Here is a 26,932-nt window from a genome sequence, read left to right on the forward strand (position 1 = left end):
ATAACATTCCATTCAATTTCATATTTATTAACACATTAATTCATACACACATAAAGATTCTGCAAGGTTATCATAGTTACCAGCCTTAGAATTGCTCATGCCAAGCAACTGGCTAGGTGGCCTGGACATGAGGAGGAAGCAGGGCCTTGTCAGATGCTCATCTGATGCTCCTGGAAGTTGGTTTGCAGAATCAGACCTTAAAGTTCTCAGTTTCTAGAGTCCATTTTTATAGGAACTTATTCCTATGCCAGTCTATGGGAATTGCTTCATCATGCTGTTGCTGAATCAATCAGCAGATGGCACATTCCTGACAGCTCCCTATTCTTTGGTTCTCCCATCCTTGAGGCTGAGTGGATTCCAGTCTGCCCTCCGGGGGTCGTCTGGTTGTTTCCACTTGATACCTTCTTCCGCCGATGGACACTGGATTCTTAGGCTGGCACCTCCCTGATCATTCATTTATTATCCACACCAAGCATCCATCCACAGACATCCTCTCTCTATTTTAATCACAATTGTTAAAGTGAGATAAATACAACAAAAGGGCGGGGAGTCTGTGTGAGTAGTTGTTGTTGTTACAAAGTATTGCTTTGAGAACAGACTCTGGCTTAGGATGTACTAACACAATTAGCAGCTTGCAAGTTTCACACAGAGAGGGAGAGAAACAGTAAAAGGAGACCAAAAATCAAGAGACCTCTTAATTAGTAATTTAAACTATGGGGAATCAAACTCATTTGTGATTTTAATACATTTAATCTTTAATATGATCCAACGTAATGTCCCTGGGCACATCACCTCTGATTGAATCCAAGGGTGTATAAGGACTAGAAAAAGTACAGCAAATTGTTGTCCAAATGCCAGGCTTATTAGGCCACCCTACTTCTAACTTGCATGCTGAGAAGCTGAAAAAAATTCAAGTTACACCTTCTTATGATCATTATGTCTACCTACTTTATTTGGGTATAGATCACCTCTGCATTTGGCCTAGTACTATGCTGAATTCTTCTCAGACTTACTATGTGGGGAAAAAAATCAGAACTTCTGTTAAGTACTATGCCAGTTACTTTTTACATTGTAAATGCTGTTGTAGTTCAAAGTATAGCTACATGTAGTTTTTTCATAATTAAGACAAAATTTCAAGAATTTTTATCATGTACTGGGAAGTGTGGTCTAAGAATCAGTTATGTAAGTAGAGTCAACCAAAGAGCTCAAGTTTCTCTGTTTAATTTATTTTAAATCTGAACATACTTCTGGAGTGTCATTTTAATTCTAGCTAGCTTCTTAGGCAAAATGACTTAGTACAGATAAGCAAAAAATACAGCAACACCCTATTTTTAATAGGGGTCAAAGATCCTTTAAAACTGAAAGTATAAATACTCAAATATTACATGTTCTGGAGCATGGAGAACCTACTTGTCAAACTTTCTGCATTGTAACTAGAAAATGCAGAATGTCTAAAAGTGAAGTCTTTCTAAAGCCGGTAATATCTCAAATTATAATAATAAAGCTGTTAGAAGAATGTCTTAAACTTAAATTAGCTATTGCCACTGTGGAAAAGTATAGATTTATGGATATGTCAGATCAGTGTCAGGATAAGGAAGGATTATTGTTGGTTGTGGAATTTGTAATTAACTGAATTAGTTACACTATTTATTCAACTGGTGGAAGGTGCTGTTGGCCTAATATATTAACCTCCTCTCCATCAAAACTGAGCTTGCTCATGGTTCATACCCTGGAACTAGCAGCCTTTTAAATCTGACCTAAGACAACAAGCAGTTGTGGAGCAGAAGAAAATGGAGAAAGCTGGTACAACTTTTTTTTTGCTTTGAGCAGGGGGTTGGACTAGATGACCTCCTGAGGTCCCTTCCAACCCTGATATTCTATGACTGCATCTGCCTTGACTGTGTTGTATTGCTAGGCTTGTATATACCCCCAGTCAGTCACATGTTCACCTGAAAGTGTGTGGGTTGTTTTTGTGTGTGTGTGTGGGAGGGTGGTTTAGAAGCCTCAAACTTTCATATCTAAACAGTGAAAGTGTGGTTGGCCAATCTTGGAAGGACTTGGACCAGGAGGGTGGGGGGTCCTAAAAGAGTGGCAATCTGAAATTTGTCCCAATAGTAATAAAAGCAAACATTTTTCAACTTTCATTTAAGATAGCCAGTATGCACATTCATTACTTGAAAGTTTGTGAAATACTCCAATTTGGTGGGTTATTCTGTAAGATGTCTATCTGCTGTGATGAAATTACAGTATCTTCAAGTGCTTATGTAGTTTACAAGTACAATTCCCATTTTGTGTACTCATTCCACCCAGCTGTTTTTCTGAAAATCCCACCCTTTTTGCACATCCACCCCATAGCAACTACTACTTATTTGTTGATTGACAATATGGAGAAGTTAGCAGAAAGATATGTAGGTACTCTTCTATCTTTCTCACAATCTACATATGTAAACAGTCAGATAATTGGTCTTCAGATTTTACTTTCATTTAAATGGCTTTGAAGAGTTTTGCTGACCTGGGAAGCCAAGTACTGAACTGATATTCCTCAGTGAAGGATGTCTGGCTACCTTAGAGTTTTATGTATCTATGCTGCATTTCAAAACTTGAACCTATCTTTTAAATAAATTAATATGGTTGACATTAGTGAATGGCAAAACAGAAACCAGTTAGCCTTTTGATTAAAAGATATACACAGGGGCCTTTGTGCTCTATCGAATGGGTTTTAAACATTTATATCTATTCATAAGCTTTATTTTTAATCAAATTCATGCTTTAAAGAAATTCCTTTCACTGTAAAGTTGTAAGCTACTCACTCTTTCAATGTACAAATCTTTCAAATTTATGGTATTGTGAAACAAAACCAAGACTTATGATTTAAATTGCTAAGCATACTACCTTTCTATTAAATATTGTAAAACACTTAAGTCTACCCTTTCTTCATATTAGGAAATGCATTTTCCAACATTTAACCTACCTCCCTGTAACATTGGAACTTATGTTTTTGTCCTGAAAAATTCTCATGACTAGGAGTAGCATCTGTTTTAGATCAAGTCAAAAGTGTCTTTAAATTAACTGGAGATAATGCAATGTCCCTCTTCATCTTATCATTGTATTGTTCAATTCTCTTTATTGGTAAGTTTATTGGGAATACAGGAAGCATTTGTATGCACTGGGGTCTACAACTCCCAGCCATTAAGGCTAAGTCAAGTCTCATTTGTGCTCAGATTTTTTTTTTTTACTCACTTTATTCTGTGGTTCAGTCCTGTTAAGCATTCTGTTTTTGATTGAAAAGGGAATGATGACATTACTTAACCTCTGTGCTGCTTCTAAAGTCTCTGCTTCTCAGATCAAAGCACCCTTTGAGATGTTCTATTACAGCTGCTCTGTTACTATTCAAGATCACAAATGGCTAACATACTTTTCTTATAGGTCAGCTAAACCAAACCATCTTGCTTTGAGTTCTCTGTAGCATAAGATCATCTCCCTTACAATGCTTAAAGCCACACCAGCTTTCACTTTAGACGGGGGCAGGCAAACTTTTTGGCCGGAGGGCTGCATCAGGTTTTGAAAATTGTATGGAGGGCCAGTTGGGGGGGGGAAGAGAATGGCCTGCTCCCCCCTGGACCCCTATCCCATCCAACCACCCCTTCTCTCTAGCCTGACTGCCCCTGACCCCCTCCACCCCTAACTGCCCCATCCAAACCCACCCCATTCCTCACCCTCTGACCACCCCAACCACTATCCACCCCCTGATCACCCCCACCCTGCCCCTCAACTGTGTGGCACAGAGCAACTGGTCAGGCCAGGCTCTGCAGCTGCGCTGCCCAGAGCATTGCGCCGGCAGTGCAGGGAGCTGAGGCTGCAGGGGAGGGGGAACAACAGGGAAGGGGACAGGGGAGAGCCTCCCAGGCCAGGGGCCAGACAGGAGGGTCCCACCAGCTGTATGTGGCCTGAAGGCCATAGTTTGCTCACCTCTGCTTTAGACAGCATTTATAACAACAACATATAGAGAGGTCTGCCATTCCAGTAGAAAATTTACCAAAAGTGAAGAATGCTTATCCTATTTCCTCAATGCCCTTATTAAAATAAAGAGATCATATACTATACACTTATGGTAGCTGTATCCAGCTTTGGACATATGTATGATCTACCTGTGATAACACTGGAACATCCTGATAGGGGTTATGCAATTGAAACTGGATGTTGCATTTTTAGCTAGAAAAAAAATTAACTATATGCACAAATAGGTAATACAGGATAGATAAGTAAGTCTGTTAGGTGAGAATGCATAGAACAAAACAGGAAAGGTCCATTAAGACTGACAGTCTTAGAGAGAGAGTGCTCTAAAGAAGTGGTTCTCAACCAAGGTTGTGTGTACACCTGGAGGTGCATCAACTCATCTAGAAACTTGCCTGGTTTTACAACAGGCTACATAAAAAGCACGTGAAGTCAGTACAGATTAAAATTTCATACAGACAATGACTCGTTTATACTGCTCTATATACTATATAACAAAATGTAAGTACAATATTTATATTCCAATTGGTTTTATAATTATATGGTAAAAATGAGAAAGTAAGCAATTTTTCAGTAAGTGTGCTGCAACACTTCTATTTTTTTGTCTGCTTTTATAAGTAAGTAGTTTAAGTGAGACGAAATTTGGAGGTACTCAAGACAAATCAGACTTCTGAAAGGGGTACAGTAGTTTGGAAAGGTTGAGAGCCACTGCTCTAGAGCTCATTTTCTTGTGACTCAAGGAAGGACTCAATTCATAAATATATACACTGAAAATGCCATCTTTTGAGTAGGAGTGTGCTATACAGCTATCTCTAACTCATGTTTTATATTTAAAAGTTAAGTTAAAAATCTAGTTAAGATACTTTAAAATACAACACTACAAGCTCCTTGGACACTTGCCACAGAACTAGCAAAAGCTTACACTTCAGGATATGTGCCCCATGGCCCTAAAGAACTACTTAGCATGTATAGTGTATGAGGTAATTTTATTAACCATAACATAAGTGACAATATTTTACTATAATATTAATCATATTCCTCTTTGAAAGCTAGAACTTACTCTTGGCTTTAATCAGAAAGGTGGGTCATTGAGATCCTCTGTGTGTAGAGGGCCACAATCACAATTTCACAGCTCTTCCCTCAAGAGAATTCTTAACATTAATTGGTTCTTATTTTATTAGCTAGTTTGTGCTGGAATGCTTAAAGTATCCTATTCTGCAGTATAGAAGTATCTTTGACAGCAAGCTCCTTTCCTATTTTAAATGCTCTTGATTCTGCAGGGGGAATGGAAATGTTGACCTCCCTTCGGTCAGCATTTAAAGTAACTTTACTTCAGTAGTCTGTGTTCTAACCTTGGCTTATAGATACTCAATTACAAATTTAATGCTAAAATCAGGGTACAATTAGACTTAAGAGCAGCCATGGCTCTTATTTCAGCTAACGAGGGATACTTCCCTTGTTTGAAATACAGTTTAGAACACAATTCCTATCCATTAGTGAATCTGATTTGATGTCTTTTCATAACTTTACTATTTGATTTATATAATTACACAACTGCAATCTTGAACTTTTATGCATTAAATTATGATCTGCAAATAACTCATTTTAGACTGGGATTTTCACAGGAAAATAAGAGTTAGATACCCCAAACCCATTAAAATTAAATGGGAGTTGGACACCAAACTCAAAGATGTTCCTGTGAAAATTCCAGCCTCAGTGTTTATATTTCAGCTTACATCACTCAAAGTTGTTTGAATATTTTGAATAGTTGCCACCTGTATCTATTTCACAATAAATTACAGGTGTCTTGTTAGAACAAAATGTTTATTTTTCCTATTAGCTGTTGGTTAATCTGTTGAAACAAGCTACATGTCAGAAAACATTCACTTATTTGATTAAAAGAGGTAGGTGTTTTGATTCAAAGTGCACATGGCTCAGTCAACTTTGTAGTTACAAGAAGCTTTAGTAATCCTGATTCACAGAATCAAGGCAGCATTTTTTTTCTTTTTAAAAAGGGTGTGCTTACAATATGGCCACTATACTTCTACAACTGGGGCCTACGGTTGCCATTTCATTTAACACAAAGGTCTGACACTTTTGGAAACTACAAACTCCAGCATGCACTACGATCAAACATAGCTTTCCCATTTTTGCTATCAAGGAAGAATGCAATCTCAGAATAATTGCATTAATCAAGATGTAGCAGTGAATACAGCATTAGGCTATGCATGCTTCACAGGCTGCACTGCTCAGTTACAAGTAAAGCTCTATGGCCTGTAGTAAGGCACCCTTGTTTAAAAACAAGACAATTACATATTTCTAATTTTCATTTTACATATCTTAAAAAACAATCTACCCTTGCATTGTTCCATATCTGACTGAAAATGCAGTAAGTTTCTTGTACACTGCTTCCAGGAGTAAAAGGGAGAATACAATTATTCCACAGATTAAGCTGAATGCCCAGCGAGGTCCCCAGTGAGTATATATTTGGCTCACAAATACTGGGCCCAGTATACGTGCTCCACTTCCAGAGGCAGTTAACCAGCCCATGTAGACACCCTGAAAAGGATCAAAGAACTGTGGTTAAGAAACAAACAAAAAATTTAATTTTCATCGGTTACTCTAATTACAATAGAAAATATACATAAGTTAAAGAAAAGCCATTGCTCATTTTTTTGAACTGTTGGTCTATTGCTTTTTTTTAAAGCAATAAGAGATAAGCAGTCCTAATCAGATGCCTAGAGAGATATACAGTAAAAAGACAAGTTCCTGTTGAAAGATCTATTTTATAACAAGATGCAACAGATGGATGAGAACAAAACAAGAGAAGATGGAGATAAAGGAAGCAAGTTACCTATATTAAGCAGTGATCTCAGATTACCACCTGATTAGCCATTGTAAGCTACTAGTGTTTTATAGGCGGCATGACAGAAATGAAGCTAAAGGAAAGAAATGAATAAACTGCAGCTATCTAAATCTATCCCTTTTGATAGCATGGACATATGTTCACATTCATATTTATTCTTTATATTGCTTCACTGGTGTGAATGACGTTCCCCAGCACTGATGATTAACATCTAATTTAGATATAACAAAGGCACACTTTAAATCATAAAAATTACAGGAAAGTCTTGGAAGCGATAGATTGATATTCTCTCCTTATAGTGTAATTTTTCTTTTTCATGAACGGATTTGTATTAAACATTAAAAACAGTTAAGATCACTGGAGACTTCTCTATTGTTGCAGAATGCCTCTGTTGTTGGCAAAAGCAGCAAATTTAACCAATTCTTCCTACAGCTATGGCTGCAGAAGTGAAAAGTAGCCATAGCTGTAGGAAGTGTTAAGGTAAATATCCAAATAGTTATTACTGCAATGTACTGCCATACTGCAATTAAAAAAAAAAAAAAAAATCAGATTTTTAAAAAAATTCGATGACTTGAATTCAAGACAACTGACTACCAATCTGGGCAGTAAGAAGGAACTGAGGGGGGTCTGCGGCAACTCTGCCCTTTCAGCCACCATGCAGCAGCGGTGGACTGCTCAGGGTACATAAGTTGCCCCAACAGGTACCACTTTGGGAAAAATCTGACTCTGGTGTACAGGGCACAGACACCTGAAGTGGAATGGACATGTGCAATCACTTGAAGAATTAAAAACATCAAACCTGCCAATCTTATTAAAAACTCAACTGTCTTATTAAAAACACAACTATCATTCTATCTCCTATCCTTCCTCCCATTCCTAGACAAAACTGTTGAATACCATTTGGCAGCTGGCAACATCCTGGTGACTTCACAATTTTCAGATGAAGATATTTAAATTTAATCTTTCAAGTGGAAGCACAAGTGTAGAAAGCTAAGTGCTACTTTTGCATCTTTCTTAGTGTTTTGAAGTGGCCCAACTGCATGAAGGAAACCTAATAAGTTTGACTTCACATACCTGTACCTTTGGAAGTTAGACCCCAGGTGTTAATTAGAGGTGTGTGGAGACAGAAAAAACCCCCCAATATTCTATATCTAGCTCTCTTTAATGCTATTTTCTATGTCCTTAAGAGCAAATGAACCTTTAGTTCCATTAGTAAAATGTTTAATATATTGAAGTAAAATAACATAGTTTAGGTTTCAGAGTAGCACCCGTGTTAGTCTGTATTCGCAAAAAGAAAAGGAGTACTTGCGGCACCTTAGAGACCAACAAATTTATTTGAGCATAAGCTTTCGTGAGCTACAGCATCCGATGAAGTGAGCTGTAGCTCACGAAAGCTTATGCTCAAATAAATTTGTTAGTCTCTAAGGTGCCGCAAGTACTCCTTTTCTTTTTGAACATACGTTTAGGAACACAAAAAGGAAGGTCGTATTTACAGGATGGGGCACTATATTGTGGAAACCAGTAATTCCGTAAAGAGCTTAGGGGCCATGGTGGATAACTGCTAAACATGGGCTCACAGTCTGATGCTGTGGCTAAAGTTAGCTTACAAGATTCTTGGATGCATGAGCAAGGCAAATGTAAAGAAAGAGCAGGGAGCTAGTATTACCTCTGTATACAGCATTTGCAATACCATTACTAGAATAATGGGTCCAATTCTGGTATCCACATTTCAAAAAAGGATGTTGAAAAATTGAAGAGGGCTCAGAGGAGAGCCACAAGAATTAGAGGACAGGAAACCCTGGCTTACAGTAAAAGATTTAAGAAATTTATTTAGCTAAACAAAGAGAAGGTTAAGAGGTGACTTGTTCACAGTCTATAAATACCTACATGGGGAGAAGATTTCCGACCATGAAAGGCTCTTTAATCTAGCAGACAAAGGCATATAACAAGATCTAATGTCTGGAAGCTGAAACTAGATAAATACAGTGCAAATTTTTAACAGTGAAGATAATTAATCAATCACAGGAACAGTTTATCTGGGGAGCTGTTGGATTGTCCATCACTTAATACTACTATAATCTTAGGATCCCTAGTCATGGACTTGGATCCCACTGTGCTAGATGCTGTACAAACAAGACAAGCATATTTTTTAAAATAGCATCATAGTACAACCACAATACAAGGGTCTGGGGCAGGAATTATTGGGTGAAGTTCTGTGTCCTGGGATATGCAAGTTAGATTATCTGATCATTCTGGTCTATGAATCTAACAATTTTCTTTAAAAAAGTTAATTTTAGCAGATGTTTTAAATGGGTATGTTGTGTGTTGATAAAGAGCATTCAAAAGTAGAAAAAGTCATACACATTCATTGTCTTCAAATGTCTAATAAACAAGAGGATTCATCCCATAACCAACAAAGCAGTTTTGATCCTAAAGACCAATGGAACAAACTATGCCATCAAGTATACATATTAAAGTAATAGCAAAATCTGAACAAATTCCCTAGTTTTCATGCTTACCTGAGGCTTTGGTCCTAGAATTTTTGAGTATAACGTATAGGACATGACATTACAGGCTGGATAGCCCAACCCTATCAGTATATCAGAGGTGATATACTGGGCCAGGTGGATCAATGGAGTGTACAGGCACCAGGGCTGCACAACAGAGCATCCTGTTGGCTCTACTGTGTGATTGGATGGTAGTTGTGTTGTTCGGAGCTTCCAGAAAGGTGTAAACATTTCATTGAAGATGATTCTGGGAATGGAATTATTCTTTATATCTGTGAAATTAAGCAAGGGATCCCATTTTAAAAAGATGTTAATGAAATGCTTAGACTACAGCTGAGCGTTATTTATAATTATACCTTCCCACTGGATATTTGGTAATTGTTTTCCCCAAGGTAACAAGATAAAGAATCCAACCAAGACAATCAGTAGGCCTCCATAGAGTATAGCACGTTCACCAGTCCTGTTGAATAATGAAAACTATAACTAAATAATACATATTTATGACCAAATATTTCTTTTTAAAGCAATACCTAAAATAATCTACTATACACAAATACAAATCCTGTACAACTTATTCATGTGACTAGTCCCAATGATTTAAGTGGAACTATTTGGTTGAAAGAATTTGGCATATTTACTTTAGTCTAGAGAAGAGAAGACTAAAGGTAGACACAACAGTTTTCAAATATGTAACAGGCTGTTCTAAAAAGGTGATCAAATTGCTCTTGATATCCACCAGGGGCAGGACAAAGTAGCCGGCTCAGTTTGCAGCAAGGGAGATTTAGATTAGATATCAGGAAAAACTTTTTATCTATAAAGATAGTTAAGCACTGGAACAAGTTATTTAGGGAGGTTGTGGAATCCCAGTTCTTTGAGGTGTTTAAGAACAAGTTAGACAAACACTTATCAGGGATGGTCCAGGTATACTTAATCCTAAAACTCAGGGCAGGGGGATAGACTAGGTGATCGCTTGAGGTCCCCTTGTAGCCCTACATTTCTATCATTTGCTAAAATAAGATGAGCAGAATTTGATTCAGATAATGAAGACCTGATCTAAAGTTCCCCAGACTTTTGTGAAGATAATGTAAACAGACAGGAAAATGTTTAAGATAAACAAGAGCAAAAACCTAATGAATGACTTACTTCTTAGAAACTACTTTAACCACCATAAAGACAATGACTGATTCAATGCCAACTGCACCAAGGATTATTCCATTATAAAAAACTGCTTCTTTCCTGGTCCAGGAATACATATCCATTGTCAATGGAGTAGCTATGCTAGGCAGCAAAAAAAAAAAAAAAAAAAGAGAGACATATTAATAAAACCTGTACAAAGGTTATCCCAGAACAGCATCATCCATATATTTATTCTCTGTAGTATCAGATATGGTCAAACAGAAGGCTTCCCTCCTGACAGACAGACAAGAACACGTATGCTGTTTATAACATCATTTTGTGATGCATCACTTATAACAAATCCTCTGGGCCTGACTTTCCATTCCATTATACCAATTCTACACTGATGTAATATGAATTATTTCAATGGATTCACGGTGGTGTACAACTAATACAATGGAGAGGAAAAATCTGGTCCTTTGCATGTAAAAGATAAATATGTAAGGCTGAATAGTAACTTATTTATGGTGTTCAAGGTTTAGCTATACAGCTGTAGTTACTGTTAATGGGATATGTGCATTTGTTTCCTTTCACAAAGCAAAGAAAATTTGGCCATTATGTTGTAGTCACCAGCCCCTTTGCCACTGCGGTAAAATAGATGTTCACTTACTAAAATCCCTCCCATTCATTTCTTCTCCTTCCCTTCCCTTCACTCTACTCCACCAAATGATCTTCAATTGTAGTGATCTTCAATCTAGCAAGAAAGGCTGGACACTATTGCCTTCAAAATTATGCTTTGCAATTCTGTTTCCATATAGCACTTCCAGCCTTTGTCAGTTCAAGTGAAAAAAGCAAACTTAAGATTCATCAGAGTTCTATTGCATGCAGCCACAAAATCAAAAAAATCACTCAGACGTAATTTACCACTGTATTCAGGAAAAATTGCTACACTTTGTCAAACTGAAGTTTGAATGGAGAGGTTTTGTAAATATCAAATACATTTTTATAAGAGGTACTCAGTAGGGAATAGAAACTTCAGATATGTGATATTATAGCTCAAAATTCTGCACACAAGTTTATCCCTTCAAAATTATGTCAGTTTACCCATTTTAAGGTAGAAGAGTCATCTCAAACAGATGTATATTACATTTTCTTATTTTCGCCCATTCATTTATGAAATCCCCTATTATTATTGTTAAGTACTGACTTATCCTTTTTCAAATTTAGTCTGCAGTCACATCTCTTATTTAACATAGCTAGATACTTTAATCCTTAAGGATACCAAAGTACTTTGCAAACTGCAGCTATATATAAGAATCATTTCAACCACTACTGAAACAAGTCTGATGTGGAATGCACTAGCCATTTACAAATGCACTACAGGGCTACACAGTTTTTAGGACAGGAGATAAAGGACAATGTATCCAACTGAAAATATTATTTCCCTTTTAGAGATTTGGTAGATAGAATTAAATTACCTCTATTGAAATCTAATGCGGACATTGCGGTTTACATCTCAACTCGTGTGAGGAATACAATGAAATTTTCAATAGCCACAAATGTTCAGCAATTTGGGTTTACATTTCATTCAAAAGTTTAAATATAACTGTTCCTTATATAAAAATACTACACAGTGATACTATGTGTTAAATTAATATGCCACACTAAATGGAAAATATCGTACAACTCAGTTTTAATTATGGCTTGTTTTTGATAAGGTGGGATAATTCTTATTAATATTTGCAAAACATTAAGTTATAGTAATGAGTGCAACAGAAAAGCCTATGAGCACTTTATGGCTTCCAAGAACTTTACAAACATTAATTAATGAGTAACAGAAGACAATTGGTAGACTTACGTTTCAAAGACAGCAAAAACAAACAAGATGACAAAAAAAAGAATGTTGGTTGCTACAACAGCAACCTGGTCAATGTTTCCTTGGGCATCCTGATCCACATAATCACTTTCTGTAAAGAAACATAAGAATGAACTAAATTGCAAAATTAAGAAGTTTTACAATTCAATTAATGAGCTCTAATATTACTCTGGGGCTACAGGTATTAATAATATTATGCATATTGTGCATTGTGACAGAGTGCAGTGTGCAAACAGGAGAACCTGCACTCTAATCATTCAGTTATTACTTAGTTCCTCTTGAGGAAGCTGATGGGGGAATTAGTCAATCAGGCTGGCTGGTTGGATGGTCTAAGGAGCCAATTACCCCATCAGCCCAAGGCTGATAAAGAGACAGAAAGGAAATGCCAATAGAGGAGAGGGAGGAATAGGGCTAGCTGGGCCTAGACACATAAGGGGAATGGAGGTCTCCCACCTCTTAAGCCCTGGTGAGAGGGTCAAAAGCTAGGTTAACATTGTAAATACACTGTTGCACGGGGATTGTTGTGAAAAGGATGGAGGGAACTCAAAATAAAAGGACACTGTGATGACACAACCACGGAAGGCTGTGCAGTTTCTGCAGGAAGAAGGCGAGAGAGGAGCCATGCCCCATGACATGAATCTTTCTGGGTTTGGGTATAGATATATTTTGGGAGTAAATTATTTTTTTTTCATTATTTTTTTTTTTAAAAAAAGAAGTGTTTACATTCCAGTTCCCCTTGACTTACATTTAAAAAATTGGCTCTGGCTAAGAGCAAGCATGATTTGAATGATAGTGGAAAGAGTATTCACCATTTCCTAGAACATATGTAAATTACTGTTGATTTCTCCTTATTTGTAAGGGACAAATATTAAGTAATCCTGGAAAATATTGAAGATCACACTAAATAGAGAATCTGTTTCTTAATCAGCTTCTCCATAGCTCTATATCCCACAGATGAATTCTCAAGCAACAAAGGGCCCCAGCAACATCCTCCACAATAAATTTTCAATGTGGAAGAAATGGTAAATTTCAAAGATTTTTGTTTGAATTTGATAAAAACTGGATTTTTCAGATTGTTTGCAATGATCTATTTTTATAACTTAATATGGAAAACTATAATATATGGCACTGAAATAGTTAGATTACCAACATAATGTTTCCTTTTAAAAAGGGGTTTATGATTAGCTGTCATTTTTCATAAGATAGTATAAACCTATCCAAATGAATGGGATGTGCACATCATTTTAAAAAATTGAACTTTGCACAACAGGGTACACAAATGCTGTATGGTAGGTAGGAGCTGCACCTTGTGCAGCAAGAATTGTATGTGAATTGGTTACTAATTTAACTTTATTTATATATATATATAAACACCTCTAATTTAAACCGAGACTTGTGTAACATTGATTTTAATAGGACTCTAAATTATAGCTCATACACAGTAAAACTGCATAATATCACACAAAATTATGTATACAAATGGTGGCTAGGTATAGCTGATAAGAGAATCATGTGATCAGTTGGAGCAAGTAGTTCGTTCTCCATGTCAATTTAATCCTTGGTTTCCGTTCAGATTGTCAGAACCTGACAATTTAGAAGGAACTGTACTGATCATTAGCTCATCCCACATATACTATCACCAAAACAACATCTCGATGGTAATAACTGTTTCAGTACCAACTTGGGCCAGATTTCAATCAGACTTGTTCAATCCACCACCCTTTGTAATATTTCTAAATGAAGGGCTGACTAATAAAAAAAAACAGTTTTATATACAATATGATCGTAAATTAAAGTATCATAGAATGTGTCAGTTTTCAAAGAAAAATATTACCTTCTGCTTCAAAATTGATACTTTTGCATGGTCTTCCCATGTCATCCACTTGATGTTCTCTAAAGATTGAAAACTGTTCTCATTAGCAAAGTTTACCCAATTCATTTCTTTTGTACCAAGCCACAGTTACATTTCTAATAATAAATAATTGGTACCATCTTGTATCTTAACCAGTCTTCACACTTTTAAACACTATGTGCACACCTTAGATTTCACTGTAATCAATACAAGTCTGGATACCACCTAAGCCAATTTATAGATGATCCTCTGTGAAGTTAATATGGCACTCCGTTTTTTGTCCCATCTATTCAAGATGTATTTAAAAACAGTTTCCACCAAAGCCACCAAACCCAAAAAACCAAACAAACAAACAAAAAAAAAAACTAGCAAAATTTGGATTTAAGGCCCCAATTCAGGAAAGCATCCCTATTCATGAAAATTCTTATGTGTGTGCTTAACTGCTTTCATGAATCAGGGCCTGAGACTGGCCCAACATCTCTGAGTCCGCATTGCTGTGCCTTGGTACTGTAAAACATAGGATCCTTTCTCAGAAGTGCAGAATACAGTGATTTCAGATATTGGTTCTGTTCAGCTAAAATTCTGTGTGGCTTTCTATGGTGGGAATAGCCCTACAAATTGACATATATTGGCTGTGCAATGGGATAACCTATTCAAATTAGCACATATGCACCAAAATGGCAACATACAAAATAAAGTGAGCTCTGCAGCAGGGAGGTACAGACGGATAGGAATGTAAATGATTTCCGGGCACCCCGCATATCGATAACTCCATATGCCGAGTCCAATCCTCTCCCTCTTCTGTGGCCACCCAAGCTATTGAAAAGTCTTATAGCACTAAGCCTGGAATAACTCTCCAGCACAACATGTGGTGAGGACCAACTATCCATACATACCTGGAAGAAGAAGGGAGCAGTGAACCTTCTGATTCCACTAGAGTTGCTATTCTGCTGAATGCACCCTAATCGCAAATATTCAGGTAGTACAGACCACCTGAATGGAAAACTACAATAGGCCTCTCTCCACCACCTGTATCTGCACAATGATGGGGTAAGTAATCTTTGGGGCGCATGGCTTGGTTTTTTTCCAGAAATGATAGACACAAAGATATGCTTTAGGTCACATGGCCCTTTTATAGTTATTCCCCGAGTAAAAGCTAGGCAAAGATTCCAAAAAGCAGTTATAGCATTGGACTAAGGATTTTCCTGAATTGGGGCCCTAGTGAAGAACTCCACCTACTACAGAAGCTTCATGAGCCAAATTGCTATTCAGGGCAATGAGACCGGATGGACTTCAACTCCATCTCTATCTCTGGAAAGGGGGTAAGTTTTGCTGGAAACATGACAAATACTCATGTCTCAATTATTCGTTCATTGTCAGAGGGTGAAGAGCACCATGCAATACATAAAAATAAAGACAGTCCCTGCCCCAAAGAGTTTATAATCAAGGAGACAGACAGAAAGACAGCAAAGTCTTTGCAGGTCAGCAGCTATGGAGGTTAATTTGAGCTGGGCATAGCCCTGTATGCGTTTCAAATTCTATATACAGTACTAGGTATATCAAGGCTGAATTACTGACACTTGCATCCATAACGGTTTGCATCTCAACCATACATCACTAAGCTTTGTTTACTAAAAAGTGAGGATGCATGAGTCACAGAAATTAGCCACTTTGAATAATACATTAAAAATATAAAGTCTTGAAAGTGCTCAAGATGTAAAGATTATTATTCTAGTTCTTTAGGATAGTGGTCATATTATCGCTATGTTCTTTTGAAAATGCTATCCTTTACTCTTATAATTTCAGTGGATTTTGATAAGTAGCCAAAAATTATTTTCAACAGTAGTGGAAATATCCATAAAAAAAACTATCCACAATATTCAAATAAGAAAATGTTTTTGTTTCTATTTAATTACCTGAATATGGCAAAGATTAGAATAATATTGATAATGCCTAGGAGAGCTCCCAGTAGAACTGGTGCTGTGTACATATTCACCTGGAGATCAATGATTTCCCACATCACTCCTTTTTCTCCAATCAGAGAGAAGCAAGTCTGAAAAACTTAAGATAAAAAAAAACTACCTCAGGAAATTCAAACACTAAAATTATTAATGCATTATCTTTGGGGAATCCAGTGCACAGTCATCTGATGGATACCAGTGGGATCCTAACTATCTGGAAATACATGCAGCTTGTAGAACATACAATCCTCAGAAAGCCATATGAATATACTCAATAAACAGCAGTGTGACACTAAGAACAAGTCAGCTGCACAAGGCCAAGAAAGGAAAATTATCTAGCTGCACACCTACCATCTACTTGTGATTCTCTATAGTTAAACTGGATGTGCTAACTCCATCTACCCTCCCTTCTATAGGAATGTCCTAGCGTGGGATGGGGGTATCCCTTCTCTAGGCCCAACATAACGGAAACAGAAAAAAAAAATTTAAACACTAAACAGGTGATGAGTGGGAGCAAGAGTGTGTGTATATATGTAAGAGCTCCTCCCCTGCCTAGCCTATGATCATCAGGAACTTGGCTGAGTGTCTCTCAAAATGGAGAATGAGAAGGAAGAATGCACCCTGTATGCAAGTCATTCAGGGACACTGCCTCTTTGGCTGTGCAAACTCTTTAATGCTACTTCCAGGGTTGATTGACAGCTAGCCACCCACAGAAAACTCTCACTCCCTGAGATATAAGGAGATGTACTAAACATGCTCAGCAGCCATAATTTCTTGTGGTAATTGGGCATGGTGGAGTCTTTAGCTACTTACGGAATGAGGTCAGGCTTGCACAGGGACTCAATGCCAAACTCTCATCACCATAAATAAGGTACAGCTAGTTTGCGAAGTCTTTATGGACAAGTAACTACTGAAGCATTCTGGAGATCCCTTTTTTTTTTTTTTTGGTGATTTTCTGAACACCATCAACTAATTAGCAATGGAAGTTACAGTCCAAACCTACTTTGTTAATCCAGTTACACCTGATAAATTGCCACCAAAATTACAGTGAACAGAACTGTACTCATAAACAATTAGATTTTTTTGGACGTAATATCTACATAGCTACTTATGGCTAAACCACAGCAGTACGCAAATATATTCAGTTTAATATTATGACAAAACATGCTCATTTTTGTGCACACTGCTGCTGAGGAGATTCCCAGCCCCAAACTTAATGTCTGATTTTTTCCTAAATAACAAAAGGAGCATGATTTGTTTTGGAGAGATGAGGAAATAAGAGACGTTGTACCTGGTCCTAGTATGAATCCCGTTGCTTGACAAGCACTGGTGTTGGCCATGGCACTAGTTCTTTCTGTAAGAGAAGTGGCACCAGCAATGTATGATCGAACTACTGCTACATTTCCTAAAAAAAAAGATCAAAATGATACATTTAAATCTCCAGTCACAGTTAGTTCAATTCCCCCCCACCCCCATACCAAACAAGCAGTTTACTAATGGTACTCAATGTTTCTCTATTATATGCACACAAGAAAGTATATAATTTTGTAGGTCCGCACACAGGGTTAGCAAACTACTTGTGTTAATCATTTGTGAAGATATTATTTGCCTAATAAATTATTTTGCTTAACATAACCATAAAGCTTGTCCTCTCTTAGGTAAGACACAAAATAAATTAATTAAAACTTCAGTGGTTTAAATTCTGCTGCAATTACCTGCTCCAAACCCCACAAGGGCACGAGCAACCAGCATATAGTATTTGTTGTGTGAGGTAGGTAAATGGACATAGGCATAAAGGCAGTTAGCAGCCACAGAAATGGCAATTGAAACAACAAGTGGTTCTCTTCTTGGCCTGTAATTGGACCATAAACCAAACAGAGGTGAGGCTATCATTTGTCCAAGACTGTATGAAGCAATAATCCATCCCAAGAAACTTGCATCTGCTGTCAGATCAACCTGAAGAAACAAGTAAAGTGATTTTAAAAATTACAGTGTGCTATTCATCATATCAACAAAAACAATTTTGGAATCAGTACCCTACAACATGTAAGATTCTGTGCTATACACTGTATCTCTAAAGTGCGGAGCTTACAGCCGAGGGTCAGGGGGCACTAAGGCAACATTAGGCCATCTTTGCACCCTCCTGAACCTGAAATGCTCTGGAGGCTAGAGAGACCCCCTGCATAACTTTCAATGAGGGCCTGTCTCAGCAGCCTCCCCATGCTGCCGTCATGATCCTCCCATCCACAGCACGCTTTCTATGCTGGAGATTATGAGGGGGTCTTTGGAAGGCAGTCATCCCACAGTTCCTGCACCAGGGGACTTCTATGATGGCCAAAACCAGACTTTTAAGGGTTCCTTTACACCACTCCAGCCCTTTTACATGATGTAAAGAGACTGGAGCGAGGATGAGGCTCTCCCTCATCAAAGCAAAAAGACTGTAGTATCATAGTCCTTGACACATAATGATTTTTAATCTTCAAAGTTCTGTAGAAATGTTATTTTTTTAAGTCTGGACAACTTGTCCAACATACAGATAAATAGGATTCATGTAGTATATTTACAGCTTTGCTAAAAGTCCTTTTGGGGAAAACAAATGATCTAAAATATCTACAGTTTTCTACCAATTTACAATATAACTTGAAGTGAAGTAAGACTGAGAAACCTAGTGTTTAAGGATTGATAACATGAACCATTATTAATTGGTAAATTAAAGGACAGAATTTATGTGGAGAGTTAAAAATTGTCAGAGGCTAGGAGAGGGAATTTTCAGTCTAGTCATATGCTTCCACTTATTGACTTAATACAAGTGTTTTGGTTTCATTGTGAGAATTTCTTACAAAGTGTAATGTTTTCTACTGTACACTCTATAAGCAGAACTCATGTCTCTCTCTCTGTCTGTATAGTGCCTAACACAATGGGATCTGAATGGAACCTACTTCAATAAAGTTAACAAAAAATAATACCTATCCCCAAATGGCCTGATTTTATTCTAATACTGTTTAAAACTGCAAGATATTCACGTTTACATCTATGTATTGCTTTGGCAGTCTTTTCTAAATAAATACAGTACCACAAATTTAATTAAAAGTACAAAAAAATCAACATGCTACATGGTAGTGCAAATTACTACTGTGGAAGTAAGGATCAATCATTAAAAAATATCAATACACTATTCCTACATTAAAGTGTGATACAGAAAACTAATTACCGTATATACTCGTTCATTAGCCTGTTCGTTTATAAGCCAACCCCCTCAAGATGGATAGGTAAAAATAGTAGAAACTGTATGACCCTTTCATAAGCTGACCTATATTTCAGGGGTTGGCAAACTTTGGCTCCCAGCCCGTCAGGATAAGCCGCTGGTGGGTAGGGACATTTTGTTTATGTGGAGCGTCTGCAGGCATGGAGCCCCTCAGCTCCCTCTGGCCGCGGTTCCCCGTTCCCAGCCAATGGGAGCTGCGGGAAGTGGCGTTGGCTGGGAACAGCGAACCACAGCCACAGGAAACTGAGGGGCTCCATGACTGCGGACACTCCACATAAACAAAACGACAATGTATTAGATACTCAGTTCAATGATTTCATAGAGTTTAAAATCATCAAATTTTGATGTAGACCTGTTTATAAGCCAGCCCCTGCTCTTTGATGCATCACTTTTTTACCAAAAATATTCAGCTTATGAACAAGTATACGGTACTGAAAATGCAATATTTAAACTATTAGGGGAGTTTAGATAAATAAGTCCCTGGTCCATCAATTAGATCTATTTCTGTATAGAGCTTGTTGAAGGATTGGGCCTTAAACTGCAAAGTCCCTATATACCACAATAAAGTTCTAACAGTGATTTTACATTCTAATAGAGCAGAAAATAAAATCATTAATCATCATCATTAAAATTTACAAACCTTTTGCAGATATGGCCATACTGACATAATTACAATTGAAAAACCTGTGATGTATTAAAATAATAAAAACAAGAAAACAGAACTGGAGTTACTTTACATTGCTACATGTAATCATTAATCAAGTACTTGAAAACTGATATTATGGGGCTGATTCTTCTGCTTTTTAAAAATACTGTATTCTCAAACTGAAGCTCCACATGGCAACCAAAAGTACCATGGTTGCCATGCTGGATTGAAGAACAGTAATTGCTTTTCAGTTAGAAGAACTCTTATATAAAATAAGGGCACCACACTACGCAGATGTGTACAAAAGTTAAATGCACTGAACACCTAGAGTGTGATCATGGTCCCACTGAAGTCTATGTAAAGGTGTTTTCCTCAATCCATATCAAGGAGTAGAGTTCTCAAAGAAACAGATTTTCTTGGTATCAAAAACTAATTTTACATTTAGATTTAATACTTTCTTCAATCCTTCATCACATTAACCAACACAAAAGTCAAAAAGAAAAGGAGTACTTGTGCCACCTTAGAGACTAACCAATTTATTAGAGTATAAGTTTTCGTGAGCTACAGCTCACTTCCTCAGATGCAACTTTTATTAGAGTATAAGCTTTCGTGAGCTACAGCTCACTTCCTCAGATGTACTCCTTTTCTTTTTGCGAATACAGACTAACACGGCTGTTACTCTGAAACCTGACAAAAGTCAAAGATATGCAGATACCAGAAATCAATTGAACTCACAATTTAATGAGTTTGGCTCTGGGGTCAAAGAGGAAACTGTTCTGCAGTTAAAGATAATTTTGATATATTGGGGAAACAAAAAATACTGTAATGCCCCAGGAGGAAAAACATCTGCAAGTATATGTATTTTAAAATCCAATATTTGAATTCCAGCATCGCAGAGAAATCCTCATTCATTAATACTGATGCTAATTCCTTCCTTTCAATTCATTAACCTTATTTTCTCTATTCACAAGTAGTCACTGCATTTTTATGATGTATAAAAGAAAAATAACTCTAGTAAGGGAGCAGGAATAGTTTTAATATACAAACTTCGTAGAATTCTCAAACCAAAAGAACATATCCATTGTACAAATAGTGTTGAAATTCTGCTGGATGAATATCAAAATTACTTACCTACACTGCTGAGAAACATTGTAAGATACATAATACGAATGGACCTCCACCTACTCCTGTAATGCTGTTGGGTTTCAACAACATCCCCATATCTTGAACAACAGTAACAAAAGAAGAAGAAATCTTATTTTGTTGTTTAGCTCTTAGTGAAAAATTTTTCAGCCTAAAGGACATCAAAAGCATTTTTCATAGGTTACCTCTAATTTTACAAATAGAATATATATTTTGTAGCTTACACTGTTCTAACTGTGCAATGAAGAACATTAAAACACACATTGTAAATGAGATTGATTTGTTTCTGACATAAAGCTCATCTTTTGATGAGACAGCAGCGTGCGCTAAATGGCTTACCTTTTCTAAAAATAATGTTTACCCTATTTTCTCATGTTCTATTAATGATTGTTACAATAAAGTCACATATAACTCAGCAATATTATATACCTAATAAATATGTCTTCCAATATTTTCCTCTCTGAGTTGCAGCATTTTGTGGTACGTCTTGCTGAAGTGAAAGGCACATCACCTATCATAGAACATATTTGCTTTTTGGCTCTCGCTTCCCTATTAAACTGTGGTAGCACTGAAGGGAAAAATCAGAATGTGATATGCCTTTCACTCACATGCTCAACAGGGCCCTAAAATGGCAAAACGACAAATCTATTGGAAAACTGCACTTTTGCCCATGCTGCATTTTTCTTTTACAAGTAAATTCAACGTTCATACAACATGCTAAACTGGCATCAGTGAGACTGATTTTTGTTTGCTTATGCCTAGACCCTGAATCCTGCAAGCCATTCATGTAGGCAGACTCCTTTGTCTCCACGTAGGCATAAGGGTTTATGTGCAACAGATTATAGAACCAAGGCCTAAATCATGACAGCAAAACATTCCCTTTCAGTGTTATGAATTTAAGAGAAAAATAAAATTAAACCCTAACAACTGAAAATGACTGCAATCAAAAGTGAACCTGACAAGCCTATTTTCGTTATTTCCAAGCTTTGTGAAGTGCAAAATGTAAACAAACAACATAACTGGTGAAAAGTTAATTTTTTAGATATTTTATATTGGAATGTTAAAGTACTGTTATAGTTACATGAGCAAGGATTTATTTTTATACGATGTATGCTGATAGTATTGTTAGGATACAGATATTCAGGCCTGTCTGTAAAGGCCTATGCGCTAAGAATTTAGGTGTATTCTTATCACTTGGCTAGTTATAGAGGTATAAAAGAGAGAATCAAAATCACTGTCTGCCGGTGTAAGGTCCTTCTCTTACTGTGACAGTCTGAGGCCCTGTTCTTAGGCTAAGGCCTTTGGCAAGGTAGCAGAGGCAGCCATAAGCTGGGAAGGGAAGGGTCACATCCTCACATTCCAAACTAGTCACATTGAAATCAGGTGCTATTGGGCTGTTAGGAATACAATCCTGTCCTGATAATGCCTAATGCCTCCAGAGAAAGGGAAGTGCCTAGAAAATGTAAAAAAGGAAACTTAGTTTGATAGCATCCTGTCTGGCAAGAACTCACTTATCAATAGCTGGGATGTGAAATCCTCACTTCTGTATTGTTTTGTCATTTTGTCTCACTTTGCTACTGTTTGTCTGTATAATCTCTCTCTGGTTCTGTGATTGTTCCTGTCTGCTGTATAATTAATTTTGCTGGGTATAAACTAATTAAGGTGGTGGGATATAATTGGTTACATAATCATGTTACAATATGTTAGGCTTGGTTAGTTACATTTCAGAAAAATGATTGGTTAAGGTATAGCTAAGCAGAACTCAAGTTTTACTATATAGTCTGCAGTCAATCAGGAAGTGAGTGTGGGAGGGAAATGGGAGCAGGGAATGGGGGTGGGGAAATTGGAATCATGTTTGGCTAAGGGCAGGAATGGGAACAGGGATACAGGTGTAAGGCTCTGTGGTTTCAGAGCTGGGAAGGGGGACATTAAGGAAGGAAACTGAAATCATGCTTGCTGGAAGTTCACCCCAATAAACATTGAATTGTTTGCACCTTTGGACTTCAGGTATTGTTGCTCTCTGTTCATGCGAGAAGGACCAGGAAAGTAAGTAGGTTAAGGAATAAGCCCCCTAACAAGTATCTCTTGAGGATCTGTTTATTTTTCAGAGGCAATAACAATTGCAATTTCTTCACAGGATTCTTCTGATTAATTCTATTCGGGAGGAACCATCTCTGTTATAGGTACTTTGACCTGGTCAACGCAGTTTTTGTATTAGTATAGCTTTCACTTGGCGCGGTTTTCTTTTTTTGTTGTTGTTGGGGGAGAGGGGGGAGGCGGGTGTTTTTTTTTTTTTTTTACCAATACAACCTAATGTGGATGCAATTGTGATAAAGGTTCCTTACACCAGTATAACTGTATCCCACTTTTTTCCAGCATACCTGAAGCAGTACTATTCATGTGTACAGATAAGTCCTTAGAAGATAACTATTAATCACTTCCGGAGATAAGTGCTTATTTAAGCTTCAGCCTTTTGCTGTGAGGGTGGGGAAAGACACATGCCAGATACTGATATACAAAGTGCTGTATAAAATACCTTGATGAGAGAACTACAGAGAATGAGGGAGTTATGTGTATTATTTTTTCTAAATATTTCAGTTTCCTTGTTTGATATCCTGCCTGACTGTATAGAGTTAAATCAAAGGAGGCTGGTGAGGAGAAATCAAAGAGGAAACAAAACGGTGATAGAGAGAATACCCTTAACAGGAACAATAGTGGAAGCTTTTAATTAGCAATACCCATTCCTGGCTTCATTAACACTAGCAAGATTTACTTTTCCCAGGCCTGAGTTTAGACTAAAAGCGGATACTAAAACCTGATTGAAGTGATTCTCAGCAGCTGCCCAGGCATGAGACGCTAACAAGAACACACAAAAGTAGACAAGAATGCACCAAAGTCATCTGCTTCTCCTAACCTAGAGATGGAGGTAACTGGGCTGAATGGACCACTCCAAGGCTCGCAAGGAAACATTAAGGTTTAGAGAGGGGAAGTATGCACACAGGCCTCTATTGTTTTTACTCTTTGCTCTGCATGGTACCTACCTTTGGATGAATAAAACAATGTGAACAGTTAGCAACTTCCCAGCACCAGCTGAAACACTCAGCAGCCTAGGGATCGCAGTGAACAGGTGCAAAAGGGAGGGGTGTTGCAGGGTGTGCTGGGAGTTGTACTTTGCATGCCGCTGTGTTCCACTAGGGCCCTGGGACCTGCGCTGCCAGCTGCACTATTAGTCCCAGAATGCCTCGCGCCATGCCACCAGCCACCCCAGCTAAAGTGGTCAGAGCCGAAAGGAAACTCCAAACAAGGAAATCATCTGGTGCAGGCAGAGGGTTCCCAGTGCTAATCCCGCTGTATTCCTCTCCCCCTTGGAGCTCCTGGTTCCCCCCACCCCTGTGTCTCACCCACTCTCCTGGGGCAGTGGGGAACTAGGGGCAACTGCCCAGCAAACGTGATGCCCAGGGGCTCCTGGGCACTGTCTCGACCCTGCACTTCACAGTGAGAGTTGCTTGTCTGTGGTCCCTGGGAGCAGGGTGGGCGGTGACAGTGGGGATGGTCAGTGTTGGCTGCCATGCCCCCTGCCAGTGGGAATGCCCAGAAACTGCCCCCCTGCACTCCGGTGGGGGGGGAGGAGGTGCAGCCCAGTTTTGGGGCATGTCGGGGTGTATGTGGGAGCTGGCGGCGACTCCGTGTGGGGGTGTAGGAGAAGCAGGGTGTTAAGGTGGGGGCGGGCGGGGGGGGGGGGAGAGGAGGGTGACAGCCCTGGGGTGAAAGTGTTTGGGGTGGGGTGGGGTGGGGTGGGCAGCAGCAGGGAGATTGAGGAGAGCCTTTTTTAGGGGGTTAGTTGCGTGGGCAGGGGACAGTAGGAGGGACAGGGTGGGGGTGAGAGCCCAGATGTGAAGCTTGGGGTAGGAGTTTAAGGCTGGATTGTGATACCCTTTGTGGTAAAGTGCGTGTTTTCTCTCCGTGGCCCTTTCTCCCTGCAAAAGATGGGCACCAGCAATTTTCCTCCCCACACTCCGCCCCAAAGTTTTGTAAACATTATTGTACCAAAGTAGAAAATGCAGCTTTCAAAAAATGTATTTACGAAACATAACTGTGGGTGGAGGGGGAGATGGCAGGGAGATGCAGGTGCAACACCACTGACTGCTACATTCAGGCTTAATATGGCTCATAAGTGTGCTAATTAAGCACTTGCGTTCAAGGCCCCAAACAGGCCCTGAGTGTTTAAAGAAAAAAGACAAAACTAACAAACAACCCCCTCCCACACAAACCAAATTCAGTGGTATTCTGGGTACATTTATGTTAGCCCAGTTTGTTCTTTACGGACTGAATGGAGGTCTCAGTGTGTCTTCAAATATCTTATTTTGTTTTTGAATAAAAGTTTTCATCCCCATCCCGGAAATACCACATTTACTATGGCATTAATGGTGCTGTCACGCTGGGACCACCCTTGGAAGAGGCCTATCACAACCACATGGGCGCCCACAAATATGTTTGGCGCCAGGCCCACAAAAAGTTAATCTAGCCCTGAACAGTATCTGGGTGTTACCTGGCACAGGTATTTCCCCACCATCACAGCAAAAGGCTCAAGTTTAAATAAGCACTTGTCTGCAGAAGCAATTAATAGTTCTCTTCTAAGGACTTATCAGTAAACATGAATAGTACTGCTTCAGGTATGCTGAGTTACCACTAAGCGACCACTATCACAGATACTGTGATACAAAGTGCTGCGCTGGGACGGCGATTTACACTTCGCCTTCCCTGGGAGAAATGAGCCAGCGGCACAGACTCAGTTTGCTATGAGCGATATCCCAGTAGTGGTGGCACTTGGGGGGGATACCACAACCGGGCTATTTGACGCAGTCAGGGAGGAGCCTAGCAGAGCCGACTAAGTGAGTTACCCTTAGGGTGACCAGATGGTCCGATTTTATAAAGGACAGTCCTGATATTTGGGGCTTTTTCTTATATAGGCTCCTATTCCACCCCCCACCCCGTCCCGATTTTTCACACCTGCTGTCGGGTCAGCCTAGCTCCCCGAGCTGCCGGCTGGGGAAATCTCCCCCTCCCACGCGCCCCGCGCCTCTGCCCCAGGGCGGCCGCTGGAGCCTGGTTTTTCGCTACCACGAAGCGACCCAGGCGAGCTGGGCACAACCGGGCTGAACCAGAGTCCAGGGCGCAGCGCTCCACAGCCCCTGGCCCAGCCTCTGGCTGGGGCGCCGGCGGCAATGCCCGGCAGGACAGTATCACCGTGCGGGCGGGTCGGGGGTCCCCACCTGCCAGCGGCCGCAGGGTCAGACGGGCCTGGGAGCCGGTAAAGACCGGTGCGCGCGGCCTACCTGCTCTCGTCATCCCCTCCTGAGCTGAGCAGAGGCTCCTGCCCCTCGGCAGCAGCGGGGACCGCGGCCATGTCTGGCGCCCAACACAAGCTCCACCCCTGCCGCCGGCACCAGGCAGGCGGGGAGGAGGAGCCTCCTGCCCCTCTCCCCGGTAGTGCCCTCGCCCCGCCCATGACGCCAGCTGTTGTTGTTCTTCCCGCCGACACCGGCGGCGTCGCTGAGGCGCCGTTATCCCGCGCTGCCCTCACGCGCTTCCTTTCCGTTAGCGCCGGGCGGCCGGCGGGTTGCAGTCACGTGGGATGCTCGAGGAAGGGGGCTGCTAGTCACGTGTGACCTTTGATGCTCGCAGC

The 26,932-nt window shown here is 39.3% G+C and overlaps 1 protein-coding gene across 1 annotated transcript; it reads right to left on the reverse strand.

The window, feature by feature from the left end:
* Nucleotides 1–6: 6 nt before the first annotated feature.
* Nucleotides 7–26,912, reverse strand: MFSD8 (major facilitator superfamily domain containing 8). The gene is made up of 13 exons (XM_084626261.1): nucleotides 26,583–26,912; nucleotides 21,235–21,326; nucleotides 20,098–20,141; nucleotides 17,908–18,148; nucleotides 17,484–17,597; nucleotides 16,148–16,292; nucleotides 14,214–14,272; nucleotides 12,362–12,470; nucleotides 10,531–10,665; nucleotides 9,744–9,847; nucleotides 9,400–9,659; nucleotides 6,371–6,573; nucleotides 7–497 (listed from the first exon to the last, which is right to left on the reverse strand). Exons 1-13 carry the CDS (start codon nucleotides 26,753–26,755, stop codon nucleotides 449–451), a joined length of 1,728 nt encoding a protein of 575 aa, XP_084482387.1. The 5' UTR covers nucleotides 26,756–26,912; the 3' UTR covers nucleotides 7–448.
* Between the last annotated feature and the right edge of the window lie 20 nt (nucleotides 26,913–26,932).

Source organism: Lepidochelys olivacea (assembly GCF_965140295.1).
Source record: "Lepidochelys olivacea isolate rLepOli2 genome assembly, chromosome: 4".
Classification (NCBI taxonomy): Eukaryota; Metazoa; Chordata; order Testudines; family Cheloniidae; genus Lepidochelys; species Lepidochelys olivacea.

What these genes read in the sequence shown, in the direction of transcription:
- MFSD8 (XM_084626261.1), bottom strand. Translation starts at nt 26,755, where the DNA reads ATGGGCGGGGCGAGGGCACTACCGGGGAGAGGGGCAGGAGGCTCCTCC. An exon ending in CCTTGTGGGGTTTGGAGCAG is followed by an intron (nt 17,598 to 17,907) that starts GTAATTGCAGCA and finishes CTTTTTTTTTAG; the next exon opens with GAAATGTAGCAGTAGTTCGA. An exon ending in TTCTAGGACCAAAGCCTCAG is followed by an intron (nt 6,574 to 9,399) that starts GTAAGCATGAAA and finishes GATCCTTTTCAG; the next exon opens with GGTGTCTACATGGGCTGGTT.